The sequence below is a fragment of the Folsomia candida genome, unplaced genomic scaffold (genome assembly GCF_002217175.1).
Source record: "Folsomia candida strain VU population unplaced genomic scaffold, ASM221717v1 Fcan01_Sc006, whole genome shotgun sequence".
Taxonomy (NCBI): Eukaryota; Metazoa; Arthropoda; class Collembola; order Entomobryomorpha; family Isotomidae; genus Folsomia; species Folsomia candida.
In genome coordinates this window covers 3,074,170-3,089,729 of record NW_019091198.1, presented here as the reverse complement: position 1 = coordinate 3,089,729, position 15,560 = coordinate 3,074,170, and the positions used below count along the sequence as shown (strand labels likewise).

The 15,560-nt window shown below is 35.5% G+C and overlaps 4 protein-coding genes across 5 annotated transcripts in view; 2 read left to right on the top strand and 2 right to left on the bottom strand.

The window, feature by feature from the left end:
* Positions 1–2,812: 2,812 nt before the first annotated feature.
* LOC110850602 (MICOS complex subunit Mic19) lies at positions 2,813–4,317 on the top strand. The gene is made up of 6 exons (XM_022098040.2): positions 2,813–2,971; positions 3,082–3,217; positions 3,323–3,389; positions 3,483–3,694; positions 3,768–3,971; positions 4,060–4,317. Exons 2-6 carry the CDS (start codon positions 3,152–3,154, stop codon positions 4,075–4,077), a joined length of 567 nt encoding a protein of 188 aa, XP_021953732.1. The 5' UTR covers positions 2,813–2,971; positions 3,082–3,151; the 3' UTR covers positions 4,078–4,317.
* Positions 4,318–4,412: 95 nt separating this feature from the next.
* LOC110850600 (AP-1 complex subunit mu-1) lies at positions 4,413–6,838 on the bottom strand. Its single transcript, XM_022098038.2, has 8 exons — positions 6,458–6,838; positions 6,155–6,379; positions 5,924–6,054; positions 5,704–5,848; positions 5,428–5,618; positions 5,253–5,331; positions 4,814–5,170; positions 4,413–4,741 (listed from the first exon to the last, which is right to left on the bottom strand). The coding sequence occupies exons 1-8, from the start codon at positions 6,497–6,499 to the stop codon at positions 4,643–4,645; spliced, it is 1,269 nt and encodes a 422-aa protein (XP_021953730.1). The 5' UTR covers positions 6,500–6,838; the 3' UTR covers positions 4,413–4,642.
* Positions 6,839–6,971: 133 nt separating this feature from the next.
* Positions 6,972–9,752, bottom strand: LOC110850601 (UDP-xylose and UDP-N-acetylglucosamine transporter). The gene is made up of 8 exons (XM_022098039.2): positions 9,386–9,752; positions 9,175–9,288; positions 8,983–9,085; positions 8,773–8,907; positions 8,641–8,698; positions 8,455–8,564; positions 8,231–8,376; positions 6,972–8,135 (listed from the first exon to the last, which is right to left on the bottom strand). The coding sequence occupies exons 1-8, from the start codon at positions 9,460–9,462 to the stop codon at positions 7,898–7,900; spliced, it is 981 nt and encodes a 326-aa protein (XP_021953731.1). The 5' UTR covers positions 9,463–9,752; the 3' UTR covers positions 6,972–7,897.
* A 4,644-nt stretch (positions 9,753–14,396) lies between these two features.
* Positions 14,397–15,560, top strand: part of LOC110850929 — a 92,078-nt gene continuing 90,914 nt past the window's right edge. For both annotated transcript variants that reach the window (XM_035852938.1, XM_035852937.1), the window contains exons 1-2: positions 14,397–15,012; positions 15,168–15,304. The gene's annotated coding sequence lies outside the window, so the exon portion shown is untranslated. The remainder of the gene's footprint in view (positions 15,013–15,167; positions 15,305–15,560) is intronic.

Genomic DNA, 15,560 nt, shown 5'->3' with positions numbered 1-15,560 from the left:
GTCAATCAATTAATAAATTGTTCTGAGAATGTTAGTCCCGAGTTGATCAAATACATCCGACTGAAGTTAGCAGTTATTATTATGAATTACTAAAATAGCGTGTTCGTTATGTATGTAGCTTTGTATTAACTTTTTAACACATAAACAAAAACTTTTCAAAGAGCACACATATCTTGCTCCACAGTTGTAAACGCAACAATAAGTCAAAAGTAATTGCACTTCAAAAATAAAAAGTCATGGGTGAAGCTAAGTTGTGACCTAATTCACTCAAAAGGCTACAAAGGTCGATTAATAAAATCTGAAACAATTATTCACATTGACTTTCCCCACAAAGCTGAGTATCATCTTTGTGTGTAGGCGGCAGAGAGTTGTCTTCTTGGAAAACTTTCTCTCGAAGTAATTACAAAAGTATATATCATCAAGTCATCCAACGCCATGTAAAGTTTCAAACGTATGAGTATTATTCAGGGATGGCCAAAATAGGTATCCACAAAATGCAAGATTTTGTATCTTTTAGTTTTATCAAATTTTAAGCATAGTATTTTTAAATGCCATTAGATTTTGAGTTGGGGGTAGTTTACTTATTATTTGCCATAAACATATTCAAAGATAATGGTGCTTTTACTGATTATCGCCACAACCAATTTTAAACCTCAATGGTAAATATGTTAAAAATGAATCAATCATCTGTCCATTTTAATTTTTAGAAAATCAGTACATATTATTAACTGACAGGAACTTAGAATCTTTAGTGTATTTTGGCCATCCCTGGAGTGTTATGTATATGATTCTGGAGTGATTTGTTTATTCCTTGGGCACATTCGGTTGTAACATTATTTGAAGATAAATAAACTTGTATTATTGATTTATGCATTGATTGTGTCGCCCAACAATTTTTACGACATATCCATGTTTCCATTTTATCATCATTTTCCATGCATGTCTGAAATGACTGTAAGCATGTTTAATCCGATTTGCAACGTCAAGTAAAAAATGATTTTGAAGAATCATTGAAATAACGCTACTAAATATTAGGTCACGTTAGGTTCGTAAACATTCAATGTAGGTCAATGGTAAATTGTTTGAGAACATTCCTTCTGCGTTTCTTTGTAAAATCTGCGGAGTTTGTAGTAATTAAAGAAACTACACAAAAATACTTTGCGACTGAAAGTTTTGTAGGCTCATGTATTCAATTACCCCAACAAGCATTCCATTCTTCTATACATGCTAGTTCAGACGAAAATTCAGTATTTAGTATTTCAGTATTTACAGATAGTATTCAGTATTTCAATGCTAGTATTTCGAGAATCGTCATCGTTTTGAGCTATAACACATCTAATTCTCTCCAAAATTAAATGTATAAAAAATAATAATTTTAAGGTGTGCAAAACACCTTGTACTAAAGTTGACAAAATTGTGAAATGCATTTCCATGCAAAAACGAGGCTCGTATGCGTGGGCTGCGTGTCAATGCTATAGCCGACTTCTGCTGGTTGGGCTGGCTGGCTCTCTTCTATAAAAGTGCCGGTAAAGTAGAGGCTGAAGCGCAGTCAGGTTTCTCACTCGGTTCTCTGAAGTTCTCTGAACGTCCCTCTCTCCAGCAGTCACAAAAATAAAATTAATTTCCGACGAGTTTTTTTTGCTCCGAGAGTTCAGACGGGACAGAAAGGAAGTCACGGTTATCAAAGAGTTTCGTTGAAGGTAAGAAATCAGGTCTCGCGTGATTTTGACCTTTTTATTTATTTTATTTTGTTCTTTATTGAAAGTACGGCGATCCGTGTAGTTAAGAGTAGGTAGAGGGCGACTCTGCTTGTCTCGGTTGAGTGGAAAAGTTTTTTGATAAAGACGTTACTTATTGTTATTATTTTGTATTCGTAGGTTGATTGTAGGATTACGATGTCTAAGGCGCAAGGTGTAACAAGCGGTGAGCAAAAGAAGAATGTGGAGGATATTGGTATTTTAGTTTTTGACATTTTTTAATAGTCTATGTTTAGGTTAGGTTTGACCAATAAATTTTAATGATGTAATTTCAGAACACTTGATGCCGAAGATGAAGTTGGACAGTGAACCCGTTTCCGTAACATCTTTAGAAAAAGTGGTGCTGGACTTCGAATTGAGTATGCGTAAGATCGCGGATGAAAGCTGTCTTGAATTGGACAGGCATACGAAGAAAATGTGTGATAAAGTTAACAACGATTGCGAGACGTTACTGAGTTGGCTCACACAAGTTATGGAAAATTTACGCAAAATACCGATTGAAGATAGCTTAGATTGAACTTAAGTGCAATTGGAATCTTGTTAACTTTGTTTTTTTAATATCCATGTCTATACCTTAGATACAATAAACTATTTGCGTAAAATTCATTGTTGTTTCAAATGTAGCATGCAATTCTATTTCATCTTAAAGTGGCTTGACAAACCAATGTGTATGCCTATTGTAGATTTCGTAACATGACTGCTAGGGAATCAGTACGAAGCCGTGAATTTGGACCCATACCGGGCCCAAAAATTGAAACCTGAGAATTGAATGTTGTTTTGTTTGCATAATGTGTGCTGAGGACTGTTACCATAAAATAAAGTTCGAATTGCTATAAATTTTGACGGGCAAAATCAAAAACAAAAATTATTAAAATTTTTCCCGTCAAAATGTATTTTAATTTGAACGGTAACGAACTATATTTGGCCCACCTGGCTTCTGGGGGCTTAAGGGCCTTAAGTTAAGGCTCATTGATAAGGTGGGATTTTTGGAGAAAACCTGATAAAGCAACGAGGGAGTGAGAGTTTCAATCAGGCGTGTCTACATTTCGGGGAAAGCTCAGAGTTTGCAATATTATCGACTTTGGAAGAAGACACGTTGTGCCACAGCGGCCGGCTTCAACTGAAATACTGAACTCAACCCTGAGCTGAGGAGTTTGGTTTAATTGCTGTTAAGTTTTTTGCAACTTTTAACACTTCTTGGATTTATTATTACGGTAAGAAGAAGACAACCTTGACTTGTATTATGCACTACTTTATGCACTGGTCACTTTTTTAATTATTGTTATCAGATTATTAACAAACAATTGATTATGTGAAATTGTAGGTGTCGTAGTTTTGAAAAATTCAGCAAATACTCAGATAAAAAGAACCTTGTTGATTAATTTAAAATCGTGATGGGTGCCACCTCCAGTCGAGGACTTTCCGTTAGAAATCCTGAACCACCAGGAAAGATCATTCAAGTAAGTTTATGTTCGAATGTTTATGTCCTTTTTGTTCGAAATACAAATAGCAAAATTCGAGCAATGTATAAATAAAGTTTGATTTGCATCTATTTGGTGGTTCAGATAACAGAAGATGTCGCAAAACGTATGACGACAAGATATGGACAAAATCCTGCCAGTGAACCACAAGGTATGTACCAGCTTCTTATCTTTAATTAATAAAAACTGTTTAATGCGTTGAATATGTAAATAAATACTTACAAATTAATACTAATATTTCCAGGAAGGGCAGAAGCTGAGCATCAAAGACCACCTCAAGCACAAGTACAACAGTCGTCGTCACAAATACCTCAACATGGAATTTTAAACGTGGGATCGAAGGGCTTTCCTGTCGTTGAGACTGTTAGTGCATACGAAGTGAGACAGCAAAAGGACTTTGAACTTCGGAAGAATGACGAGTTTTGGACTTCAAAATTAAAAGATTTGGAATCTAGGGTAAGTCTAAATTAAAAGAATGACAAATTTGACAAAGTTTTGATGGCAATTGAATCATTATTTTGAATTTCAGTACATTGCTGCCGCATTTGCAGCGGAAGGGGAGTTTAACAAAGAATTGGATAAGTTGGATAAATTAGTACCCAATCCCAAACAACCTGTGTGTCAGGATCACACTATTAAAGTCGCTGAATGTTATCGGCAAAATAATAATCAAGCCTTAAAGTGTTCTGACGTGGTCAGAGAATTCGCACTCTGTGTGGAGAGTTCAACCCAGGTATATACAAATATGTGTTGAATACTAGATATTTAAAATTCAAGTTGGTATTGATATGCACTACAAATAATATTATTTGGAATTCCAGAAACCCTCAGCTGCGTAAAATTAATTACAGATGTCCAAACAGCGAGAGAACAGGGCAAAAGTCAGTTCGAATGTAATTGCCACCTCATAACTGTACAGCGAGACGAGTCATTTTATGATTATGATACAACTGTAGTTTTTTGTTAGGTTAGCCGATAGTTAGTTGTGAGTTAATTTACTTTAGGACCGATGTTCCTGAGTGTAAATCAAAAAACTACAAGACCTTGGTATGGGATGTAATAAAGTGATTGAAAGTTAATCTATTACTGCATTAACGGATTCTTGCATGGCATTCAGTTGTAACAGTATTTTATAGAACTTTGATGACATTAATGGTCAGTTTCTTCCATATTGTTTCATGAAACGTCTCAAAATACACGTTTATTGACTTTATACACTCCATTCTATGATTCATTTGTATAAATAATATCTATAACTTGTGATTTCTTTATAGGTAAACAGATATTGTGATGCATAAGAAGATAAAACATTAATAATTTAGTTCATTATACATTTTAAAACTTATAAGTTAACACTTGGTTCATTCAATTGTTACAGGTTGTTGTTGCAATTATTTCGACAAGTCAATTCGTCCGAAGCTGATAATCACCGTTTTGAGTGATGTAGCGAACCCATGGTAAAGCTTGATAGCCACTCTTTTCAATAATTTTCAGATACCTGACCTGTTATTGAGCAAATTCTAGTCATTTAACAAACCTTTTTTCATAAAATATGCAGTAACATTGCGAATGTACCTGAATTCCAGAAGTGGTGAAATATGGGATTTCAAATCTAACTTGGATAGGAGGCTTGCCCTCGTTATCCTCTCCTACCACAGACGGAAGACCAAAGTGTGCTCTCATCAAGTACTCTTTGCCCCCAGGAAATGATTTGATTGTCCAGATGATGGCACTTTGTTCTGGAGCATATTTCACAGAGCCTATTCCCGTCTTAAACTTGGGTGAGTCGGCATCACCCGGCACTGGAATGATAATTTCGACATTGTTTGCCGTGGATCTTCGTTTGAATTGCGACTTTGCTTTAACCATGTATTCTACACGACTGTGGGCATGTCGTTCAATAACTGACTCGATCCAAATGAGCGGTTTCACCTGGAATAAAAATTTGGTCATTTATTGCATAGTGCCAACTGCCAAGACAAAGGACAATATTATTAAATATGAGCAAACTTACATGTGTGTTGAGTCGATACGACATTAGTTCAAATTCTCCATCGGGGGGAATAAAAGAAATTGTACGATCCACTTCAAACCTAGAAAAAAGGCATTATCCTTCTTAAAAATGACCCAAAATATGACATGATTCATGCTGAATTCCAAATTCTACAATGGAAATCCTAATATCTTGCCTTGATAAACGAACACATTGGTGAAATTTTACATCCTCCAATTCCACAGATTTTGACTTTCCTCGCCCTGTGCTTTCGAATAAAACCTTGTCGTTAAGTCCAAGGCGTAATTCCGGCATCCCGGACAAATAAACTCGCATTTTGATAGCACCAACAATTTCACTTCGCAATATGTGGCCATTTGCATTAGCCTGAAATGTAGGCATAGCATACCGGCTTTCATTCATCAGGTTCACTTGTTAAAATACTGATAAATGTATTTTAATCGTTACTCACAAGCAAATTCACAGACTCGATTACATCAAGAAATACTTCATTTTTTCTATATTTGATGCCTTCCGATCTCCAAGAAACTGCATTGGTAACTGCCATTGGGGGACGTGGAGCAACCTCAAGTTTATGGCCTTCTTGAGTTATAAATCTAAACAAGTCACGAGTAAATAAAAAAATCACATATAGAACTTTCAAATTATTGTTCAATAATAACTAAACGTACTCTTGAAGGATTTTACTATCAGTAGTCTGAGGGTAACCGAAATCCAACAGTTCGTCCATCAGTTCATAAATAATGACGAAATTGTCCCGAATACTTTCTTCTTCCAGTTCTTTAAAATACTCGATCATAACCTAGAAAGTGAGTATATTGAATTCAGTCCATCATCACGTCATTCACAATCACATCTAAAACAATGATGTATAAATGCATAGATTAGTCCAATTTTCTTACCTGGACCAATTTATGTAAAAAAGCAAAAACAAGAGCAATATTGGCATTCATTTTACTAATGGAAACGATATATAAATTGTTGTGCTTGATATAGCCAAACGTTGCTTCATTCGTTTGCAAAATTGGTGTCAAATTCCCTTCCTCTTCCTTGTCCATCAGCAACGGCATAAACTTGTCAATGACACCCATATCGATGTCACCCCTGTAGTTTCGCGAGATCAGGACCTAAGTGCAGACAAATTAATTAACTAAGTAAACTACGAATTAAGTAGTTCAGTTTTACTTAATTGTCAGACTACTTACCTTGCCCTTTACGTCCAAAATAAAGATTGCGGAAGACGACATTTTGTCTCGATTGGAATGTAGATAAATAATAGATTAACAAACTAAATAGTTGACAGTTAACGAGGTGACACGAAACTTTTCCAGACAATTGACACTGAATTAACAAGAAAACACCTCAAACTAAAGCCACTGAAGTGAAATCAATCAAGTCTATATAGACATTATTTATATACTGAAAAAATCAGTAGTAGATGTAGAATTGCGGTGATGTCGTCGAGTCTAATTTGCTAATGGGCTTGGAATTAATTAAAATTAATTCTGCACTAATAATCGGCACTTTTTTCTAGTCCTCACCTCACCGACCGTTCCACCTTCTGTTGCATATTTGATTCCACTAGCCAACACAACATGAAATGATTCACCTGCTCCTCAACATTACAACCTGTAATTCGCCCGCAGCTTTTAGTCTTCCCTCAATTTCATGAAAAACTATTAAAGTTTAATTAAAAGCAAACGATATACTTTTCACAACTTTAACTTGCAAACATTTATAACAGGTTATACACAGTTTATTTACGAATTGTAGGGTCAACCCTGCTTAAAATTCTATGCATGTAACAATTTAACAAAGTTATACCATCTTGATTTTGATATCATAAAACATAAAATAGCAGTCGATGAAAATTTTGGTATATAAATGATATTTGGAAACAATTTGGCACGGCATAAGTTGAATTGTGTTTTACAGAATTTTCTCAAATTTTTGAAGTATCACAGTAATAGAGGTACAAAATAAAATGTGAATTAAGGAGACGTATATATTCCAGCAATTATTAATTTAATTTGAGATGTCATTGTGAATAAAATTCTGAGAGCATTCATGGTTATTTCGTATCCTTACGTAGTATCCTTCCTATCGTAAAATAAGTTACGACGGTTATGAGATTTTGTAAACGTCGTAAGATTCTGTCATTAAAAATCGCATTAATAAGCTTTCAATTTTTACGAAGGTTCTTTTTTTCTTCGTAAGCTATTTAACAACGATTCATAGGATACGAAGACAACTGTGAATACCCTCTATATAAATTTCAGAAAGATTTCGTAAACTATTGTTTTGATAAAGTGATATCCAGCATAATATGTAGTTATTTCACTCGTTAAAAAATATTGAAATTTGCATCTTTGGTATTCATTAATTCATTAGTGATTGAAACTGAAAGGAATGAGTAGATGTAATATCACTGAATTGAGCTAAAATGTAATATTCGGAATATTGGGTGCGGTAGAATGACGGAACTATAATATTCTTCAATTATTATAGCAACACGTTTATCGAGAGATATCTTATCAATTTTATATTGCTAGTGAATGACTATGTAATGCTTCAAATTCCATGTCAAACTAATACTTAACGATAACAAGTATAAACATCAAGAAAGAACTAGATTTTTTTAGCAACTAGTCCACTTTCTTTGCTGATTTCTTTGATTGTTGAATCAATCCCGGAATGTCAGAATACAATATCGTTCCAGCAAATACGAGAATGGTTCCAAGCCAATGGGCAACAGTGAAGGGGTTTCCAAAGTAAAAGATTGAGATGACTAAACTGATAAATTTTCGAAGGGTTACGACAAGTGTCACAGTAAGCGAAGTGCATTCAGTTGTCAACACATAGACCGAGTTTATGCAAACGGCCCTGAAAAAATTTAAAACAAAGTTATAGCTTACTACATAACTTCATTAAATAGTCCTCCTGATAACTGTTGTTACGTTAATAAATTATACGTTTACTGTGTCAATACGTTGCCAGCAATGTAAACCCATATACACGGGATGGCGAATCCGAAATAATCCAGAGGAGCAGATTTATTGGCAATACCAACATGTGTAATCAAGTCTGTGATTAGGAGGGCAAATCCAGGTAATGGTAGAAAATGCTAATTTTTGAGAATTACAAAAACAATACAATTTTTATGTGCTCAAATTTTATTAATATCACGAGTAATACTAAGTACCGTGAAGAACAAGGCTTCTCGGGGATGCTTTCCATATTTTTTGTAGAGAACTTCTTGGAATAATCCCATACGAGCAGATGTGAACAAGGCAAAAGTAAGGATTGTGATCCCTAAAATACATATTATTAATAACATATTCCAAATAAATGGAATACAGTTAACGCATCATTGATTACAACTCCTTACCAACAACCCACCAAAAGTAGTCTGAGAATCCACCTTCGATTGGAGTCGTGCTTTTATTCTGCAAGGTAAGCACAAAATAAAGTATCATAACGGTATTATATTAAAATTTAACTTTGTGGACATTCGAATTACCTCCATATCTTTACTAGATGCGATCGTGCATATACAAATTCCAACCGAGATCATTGTTATTGATAGATATTTCGTTATGGTGTATCTTTTTCCCATGATTATCATCCCTAGGATCATGTTAGCCATAAGAGATCCCTAAATTTTGAAAACCAAAATTAAAATCAGCTTTTTAATAACATGCTTTTCATTTGTAGTATATGCCAAAGGTACCGATCGGAATATCAAATGCAGCGTCATTGAAATGTTGAAAGCAAAGGCCATATTATTTGCTGTACTGACAACAAAGAAGAGAACCACCAAAACCAAGTATTCTCTAGATTAATACACAAAGTATTTTTTTAATTATTCACATGACATAGTGTCTATCCTATCAAATTCTACTGTTATCATCTTTTATATTACCTCAGCGGAACAGCAATCTTCTTTGTTCCACATCTCAAAGTGAAGAAGAATCCCTCAATTGAAATTATAACAAACTGACAAAAATTTATCAAGTTTCCAGAACCAGGGTCCTCTCTAAACAAACAAGATCATAATATACTTCAATCCGTAAACTGGTATCCTATAATTAAGCAATACATAATTAAGATGTATATATTTTGCATCCCCTTACTTGACCAACAATTCCAGAAATATTACATTTACACAGCATCCCAACATCACCCCCGCAATTGCTAAAGCTGCCTTCATCTTATCGAATCGTTGTTAACTTGAAACTCTAAATTTTGTGAGTTTTTCTTTTTAATAATTAGCCTCACGCGCAGAAACTCGGAACAATTTTATTCCCCAGTGCACGGGAAAAACTACAAGTATTGAATATTTCCGCTTGTATTAAGAACAACGACAAGCCTAAGTTTAAGTATTTAGAAAACTAAGATAATTGATTATCAAACTAACTAATTATAAACCAAGAGATAAGTGAACTTGTGACTTGATAAAACTCAACTCGTGACTGCAAAAGAGAAATCAGCAGAGTGGCGCTTGTCGTGTTGGAAGAATTTTGAACCCTATTCGCCCCATGTCAGAATTTCATCGTCTGAAAATCACCTACAAATCTCGTCACACATTTTTAGCAATTTTATCTCTAATAGTAAGCTTATCATTCCCATCTCTAATTAGTCGCTGCAGTTCCTCCACTATTTCATGCATCTATTTATTACGAAGTTTTTTAAGGAAATTAACCCTTTATTTTCATTCGTATGAGAAACTCTCACCAATTAGGACAAAGTGAGAAAAGAGCTTTTTATTGTTTTACTATCGCCCCATTACCTTCCGACCCCTGTTTTGGATGGTTGACCAGTTCCAGTAAACTGCTCGAATAATAAAGTAATGAAGTCAAGCATGAATTCCTGTCCTGTGTACCGTTCCGCGTCATGAGATCGGTTGGGGTTTGGTCATTTTAAGAGGAACAAGGCAGGTTAATTAAGAAATTTTACTTTACAGAGGATCATCATGCCCACTAACATTCTGCTACGGTATAAACAAGGTTTACCTAAGAATGAATTGCATTATATTATTTTATTGGGTTGTTTCGCCTAAGTAGTTTAGAATAATGGCGGAGAATCAAAGCTGCGGATTCCTGTTGAGATAATATCTCTCGGATTTAGGGATATTACTACCGATTTCATGTCGCGTAATATTACACCAGCAGCAGGAAAGCTTTTCAATCTGTTTTATACTCGTTGGGAAATCGGATGCAAGGCTGATCCAGTTAGATAAGGACGTGTCATTGGTTTGTTCTTCGAATTTTGGGAGGATATCATTGTTGCACTGCGAGATAAATATGTACAAAGTCTGGCGGATTTCTCTTATGAGAAATTATGACATGGGATTTTCGTCAGTGAGCAATAGTCTATTGAGGAAAGGACATTATCAGTCTCAATAGCATTTCCATCTCAAAATCACATTATTTATGAGACATGCTGCTGGACTTTGCGAGTGCCACTTATTTATGACTGCATTATCCCTCGTACCGTGTTTGTTTGCTTTTTGTTATTATCAACATTTCTGTGAAAATGTTTTAAACATTGGTAAATAGAAAGGTAAGATTTCTTACTGCTTTCTCATCATTTCACGCCCGCTAGTAACCGGACTCATGAAGCGACTCATTGTTACAGTTGGAAGAACAAATACGTAGTTAAAGGATATGGTCTCGTAAATATCGTGTTGTAGTGGCTGATTCGTAATTTCCAGAGTAAAAGATGCAAAAGTTCTAAAAATAACACTTTCAGTAATGTATTTTTAATTCATTACCCATAAAATTATGTAATTTCACCACATAAATTGCTTTGTAAACTAATTAATTTGTGTCACACGTAGCAGCAAATGCATGTGGAATGGTCTTGTGTAGTTAGTAGTATGTAGGTGCGTGTAAAATACGTATACGACATTGCCTCAAGGACCACTTGAATCCAGGAAATTGTGGAAATGGGTGGAAAACTTGTGGATAAGAATTCATCCTCAACCACCACATAATCGGATCGGGATCAATTCCTTGATCTTGATCTCCTCCAACTTGACTTTAAGAAAAATACCACGATCCTATTGTCATCTTATTGATTAGGTTCATCTATGTAGAGACAGTCAGCACCCTCCACTCCTACGCCTAACCAGATATTTTTCCACAAAATATCCCACTCCAAAGCGAATAAGGAACCCATCGCAATTTCGACTATGTGATTCTCTCCAAATCTGAACAAGACCCTTTCGACTGATCCTCGTCTTCTGAATGATTTCTGAACATGTTTGGCTTCATGATTTCACGTTTCACCCTCTCTCTCGTGAGGAAAAATTGAGAATCACTGATGATTGTGCTCCCTTGCATGCAATACAATGCCAAGTTCTGTACGAGGACAAAAATCAAATTCTTGTTAATATTCTCTCTTTTCACTATTTGGCATCGATCTGATTTCATGATTTGGTTTAGGATCGCATTACATTACGTTTTGCATTGTGCATGCAGCGTACTATTCACTGAATAGTATTCAGTCAGGCGAAGACCAGAGCTAGGTAAATTTTAAACTCCCGATATTCAAATTCTCCTCAAACCTATTTATGTAGATAAAATATGGAGAATATTTTTATACGTCTGGACGGAACACATGTGTAATCCTCAGTTTTTTAAGTAGATTATGATGTTTAGTTCACATAATTCAATTACGCATTTTTTTATACTCCTTCTCCCAATAATGAAAGATTGAAGGGGACCAAAACGAGGAGGGTTCAATTGACAGGATTCAATGAGGAGATTTTTCCTGTCACTCGAACCAAATCAAAGTTAAAATAGGCTGATTTTACACTATATCACAGTCGCTCGCCGTAATTCAAATGCAAAACCGTCCTCCGTGGGTTCAGTTTTGGGAGGGAGGGTGTGAAGAGATGAGAGTTGTCCGTAATCAACAACTTGATGTGAAGCGAGAAAGGGTTGACGGATTAGGCAAATTCGGTTGTACCCTCAAAATTTAATAGAATGTGGAAATTCCAATTTTGGAAAAGAATTTGAAGCCATTGATTAAGATGTCTGATGAAGTGAGTGAATATTGTTTGGATTGGGACGAATTAGCCGAGAACTGTTCCAAAGAGAGAGGGTGGGATTCAAATGGAGGTACTTACTCCAACCACGCAGTGAGTTGTGTGAATAGAAAATTTAAAACTTTCCTTGACTTTAAACATTAAATTAGTGGGCACTTTCTTAAGCCGTATAATCAATTCAATGGTGATTTATTGAAATCACGCTCACTTTGACTAGGTATTCGTAGGAGTAGGTAGAAGGCTCTCTTAATATATATTGATTGACTGATGAACTCGAGGGCGATCGTTACACGATAAAATTTCAACCTCATGCAGCCTTTCCTTAAAACAGTTTCAAAGTATATCGATCTACATTTCAGACTCTTATTGCCAAGTAATTCCTTCTGCATTCTAAAAATTCCACAATTTTATTAGGCATAATGTAAATATTTATGGCATTATATCCTGCGGAATTTTGAGGGTGATATCCACCCATAAATTGTGAACAAGCTGTGCATTACTTGATACCCAGTGCATACTTACATATATACATACATATATGTGTACCCTAGCAGAAGAGCCCGACATTTTTATGACCATCACAGCGGGTGTGCGGTTATGCTTTGAGTACATATTTGTGTATGTGTGTGCAAAAACTTCGATGATTCACACACTTAAGTTTGATCTTAATTCGCTCATTCCTAGTCTAAAATAATTCTAAAATATCCGACAATCCACTCAGGTGAAAATATTTACAAGTGGCATGCAGCTTAATGTATGAATTTTTAGCCTTGGACAACTTGCTAATTCGCCATGAAAGTAATACTTGTGCAGATAAACATATATGAATAGTGTTTGAACCTAACCATTCACACGCAAATCGGCCTGCCAACTAACCAACCAACTTAACAAGCAACAAATACTAATGCTGCAATAAACATGCTAGTTCTAAATTTGGAGAAAAACTGCAAAAAAACGGACCATAAGCTTGAACCTCCTCCATACCGAAAGAGTTTTAACTTGGCGAAGAAACAGAAATAATCATTTGTCATTCATTTTGATGAGTATTTTACGATTATTATGGTGTGCTGTATGTACGTACGTATGCGTTTACATATGTATGCATTACTTGAAAAAGATATCGGGTGCATGGAATACTTTTACTATTGATGATGCCGATGATGATACGCGTATAAAAGAATACCAAGGGGCACAATAAACTTTGTATTTACGACATTACTCTCTCTCTCACTCACAATGAGAATTAATGCAATTGAAAGTTTTGTATCAAAGGAAACCACGTTGTATTATGAAATTTAGTTGCGACTTGAACCGATTGCGATTCCTATCGCATCGTCTCGTTAAATTCAAATTTGGACAGTTTACTCCAAGGAAGCCAGCGAGCGAGCGTATCTTCACCCGTTCCTCTCTCAACTCAAACTTTCACTTTCTTAGAATTCTTGGCAGCTTACGTGCTTACAAATGCCAAACAACAAGAGAACCAATTTTGAATGTTAATGTCAATTTTCTCATTGATTGTAGTGCGAGAAGAAGAGTTTGCTCTCGTCCTCGGAATTCAGTTGTGTATGAAATTACGGAGGAAAGAAGGTCATTGCAATAATGTTCATATGTATTTACTTTCTCGCGAACAAAACCACTTATTTTTTAATATAACTCGAGTCTGCGAATGTTTGACGTCCTCATTGAAATTCGTAGGTAGTGAAGCACACTTACTAACGGCATATTCATCTCGAAACTAATGCAAATTCCTCAGGTTTTCGACCCTATATATATATCCACGACTGTATTGCTGATTAATGTATTCAGCATGGTTATAATTTAATGGCAGCACGAATGACCTTCGTTGCAATGAATCCTAGACAATTTCTAAGGCTGACTAAATTTTTTATTAGTTTAAAGTTCAAGATTAACTTGATTCGAGTGTGTAAGTGCGTGGACTCACGTCGGCATGGAAAGTGAAAGCAGTCTGAAATTTCCCTTTTTCTCCTCTTTCCCTGCACCAAGCAAGTCACCCCGAGCAGACTTTCATCGTCCCAACTGGTACAAAAGTGAGCTGAGAGATATTTCGAGCCTCAGTTGAGTGCTAACTGCACACCAAACCGGGTCGGATCTGTTCTGCTAACGCAAAAACTGACATACAAATCCAAACTTATTCATTTCCTAGATTTTCGTCATCTTGATTTTTTGTCATATTGTTAACAAAATCCTCATTTTCTCATCGTATTCTTTTACAACAATCCAACTACACAATTTGTGCCGTAATTTTCTCTCAATCTAAAAAAAAGATTTAGTTTCAGCCTGAAAACTGGGGTGGTCTGAGTACAAGTGGTGAAAGTGAGTGAAAGTGAGACGGACAAATTAACCAAGTTGGTTTCGACTCTTGAATTTTGATATTGAATAAATGGAATTATTTCCCACAAATCAACATCAAGGTTCGATTTCCTCGCGTGACATACTTCAATCCGTCTTTGCGAAATTTGAGACAAGTGAGACGAGGCGGTGCAGCATACCATCGCTGCGTTACACATACGTCGACGACCTACTGGGGATTGCGAACCTTTATTTATTGAAAGTGGCTGTAGCATAGTTTGAATTTCAAGACTTATTTCCAGCTCTAAACAAACACTGCGAAGAGAAAGTGTTGTTGTTACGAGTACACGTTTATTCGCAATTTTCCTCTAATTACACCGTTCGGACCCTATTTCGCTGGTAATTAGAAACATTTGTACTAATTACTTCTAAAAGTTACATTGCATCGCATTTTGCAACGTGTTGTTTAGTCTATGATTTGTTAAGCTTATTTTTGCACGGTTTTGGGAAACGTGAAATTTACTCTATTTCTGTTGGCCTTTGGCAAATTTTAGACTAGTTACATCGTCACCCATCGTCCAGAGGAGTACATTATTTACGAACTGTACACTTTCCTTGGCTTGGACTTGGTTCTTCCGATCGTCTAAAACACAATCGTGAAGCAGTTTGTCAATTGGGAAGCATAAAATTGGTGAGTTTTTTTAAAAACTAATTACAATCAGAATGTAACAAATATCGCCGATATTAATAAATTATGAAGCATTTACATCATTTGCATTCAAAGTGGACACAAGATAATGGTTGCATAAGTATGTATTATGTAATACGGAAATTATACGTGTACTGGGGTAATTGAATAAAAAACACTCGAGCCTCAATGGACACTTATGTATTACTCACGACTTCTTACGACAAAGTTGTATGTAAACGAATGACACATTTTTTGT

Coding starts and splice junctions, on each gene's coding strand:
- LOC110850600 (XM_022098038.2), bottom strand. CDS start 6,499: ATGTCGTCTTCCGCAATCTTTATTTTGGACGTAAAGGGCAAG. Junction 5,332..5,427: donor CAATGTGTTCGTTTATCAAG/GCAAGATATTAG, acceptor CCTTTTTTCTAG/GTTTGAAGTGGATCGTACAA. Junction 4,742..4,813: donor TCACCACTTCTGGAATTCAG/GTACATTCGCAA, acceptor GCTCAATAACAG/GTCAGGTATCTGAAAATTAT.
- LOC110850601 (XM_022098039.2), bottom strand. CDS start 9,462: ATGAAGGCAGCTTTAGCAATTGCGGGGGTGATGTTGGGATGCTGTGTA. Junction 8,908..8,982: donor TGCATTTGATATTCCGATCG/GTACCTTTGGCA, acceptor TTCAAAATTTAG/GGATCTCTTATGGCTAACAT. Junction 8,699..8,772: donor CATCTAGTAAAGATATGGAG/GTAATTCGAATG, acceptor CTTACCTTGCAG/AATAAAAGCACGACTCCAAT.
- LOC110850602 (XM_022098040.2), top strand. CDS start 3,152: ATGGGTGCCACCTCCAGTCGAGGACTTTCCGTTAGAAATCCTGAACCA. Junction 3,218..3,322: donor CACCAGGAAAGATCATTCAA/GTAAGTTTATGT, acceptor TTGGTGGTTCAG/ATAACAGAAGATGTCGCAAA. Junction 3,695..3,767: donor TAAAAGATTTGGAATCTAGG/GTAAGTCTAAAT, acceptor TTTGAATTTCAG/TACATTGCTGCCGCATTTGC.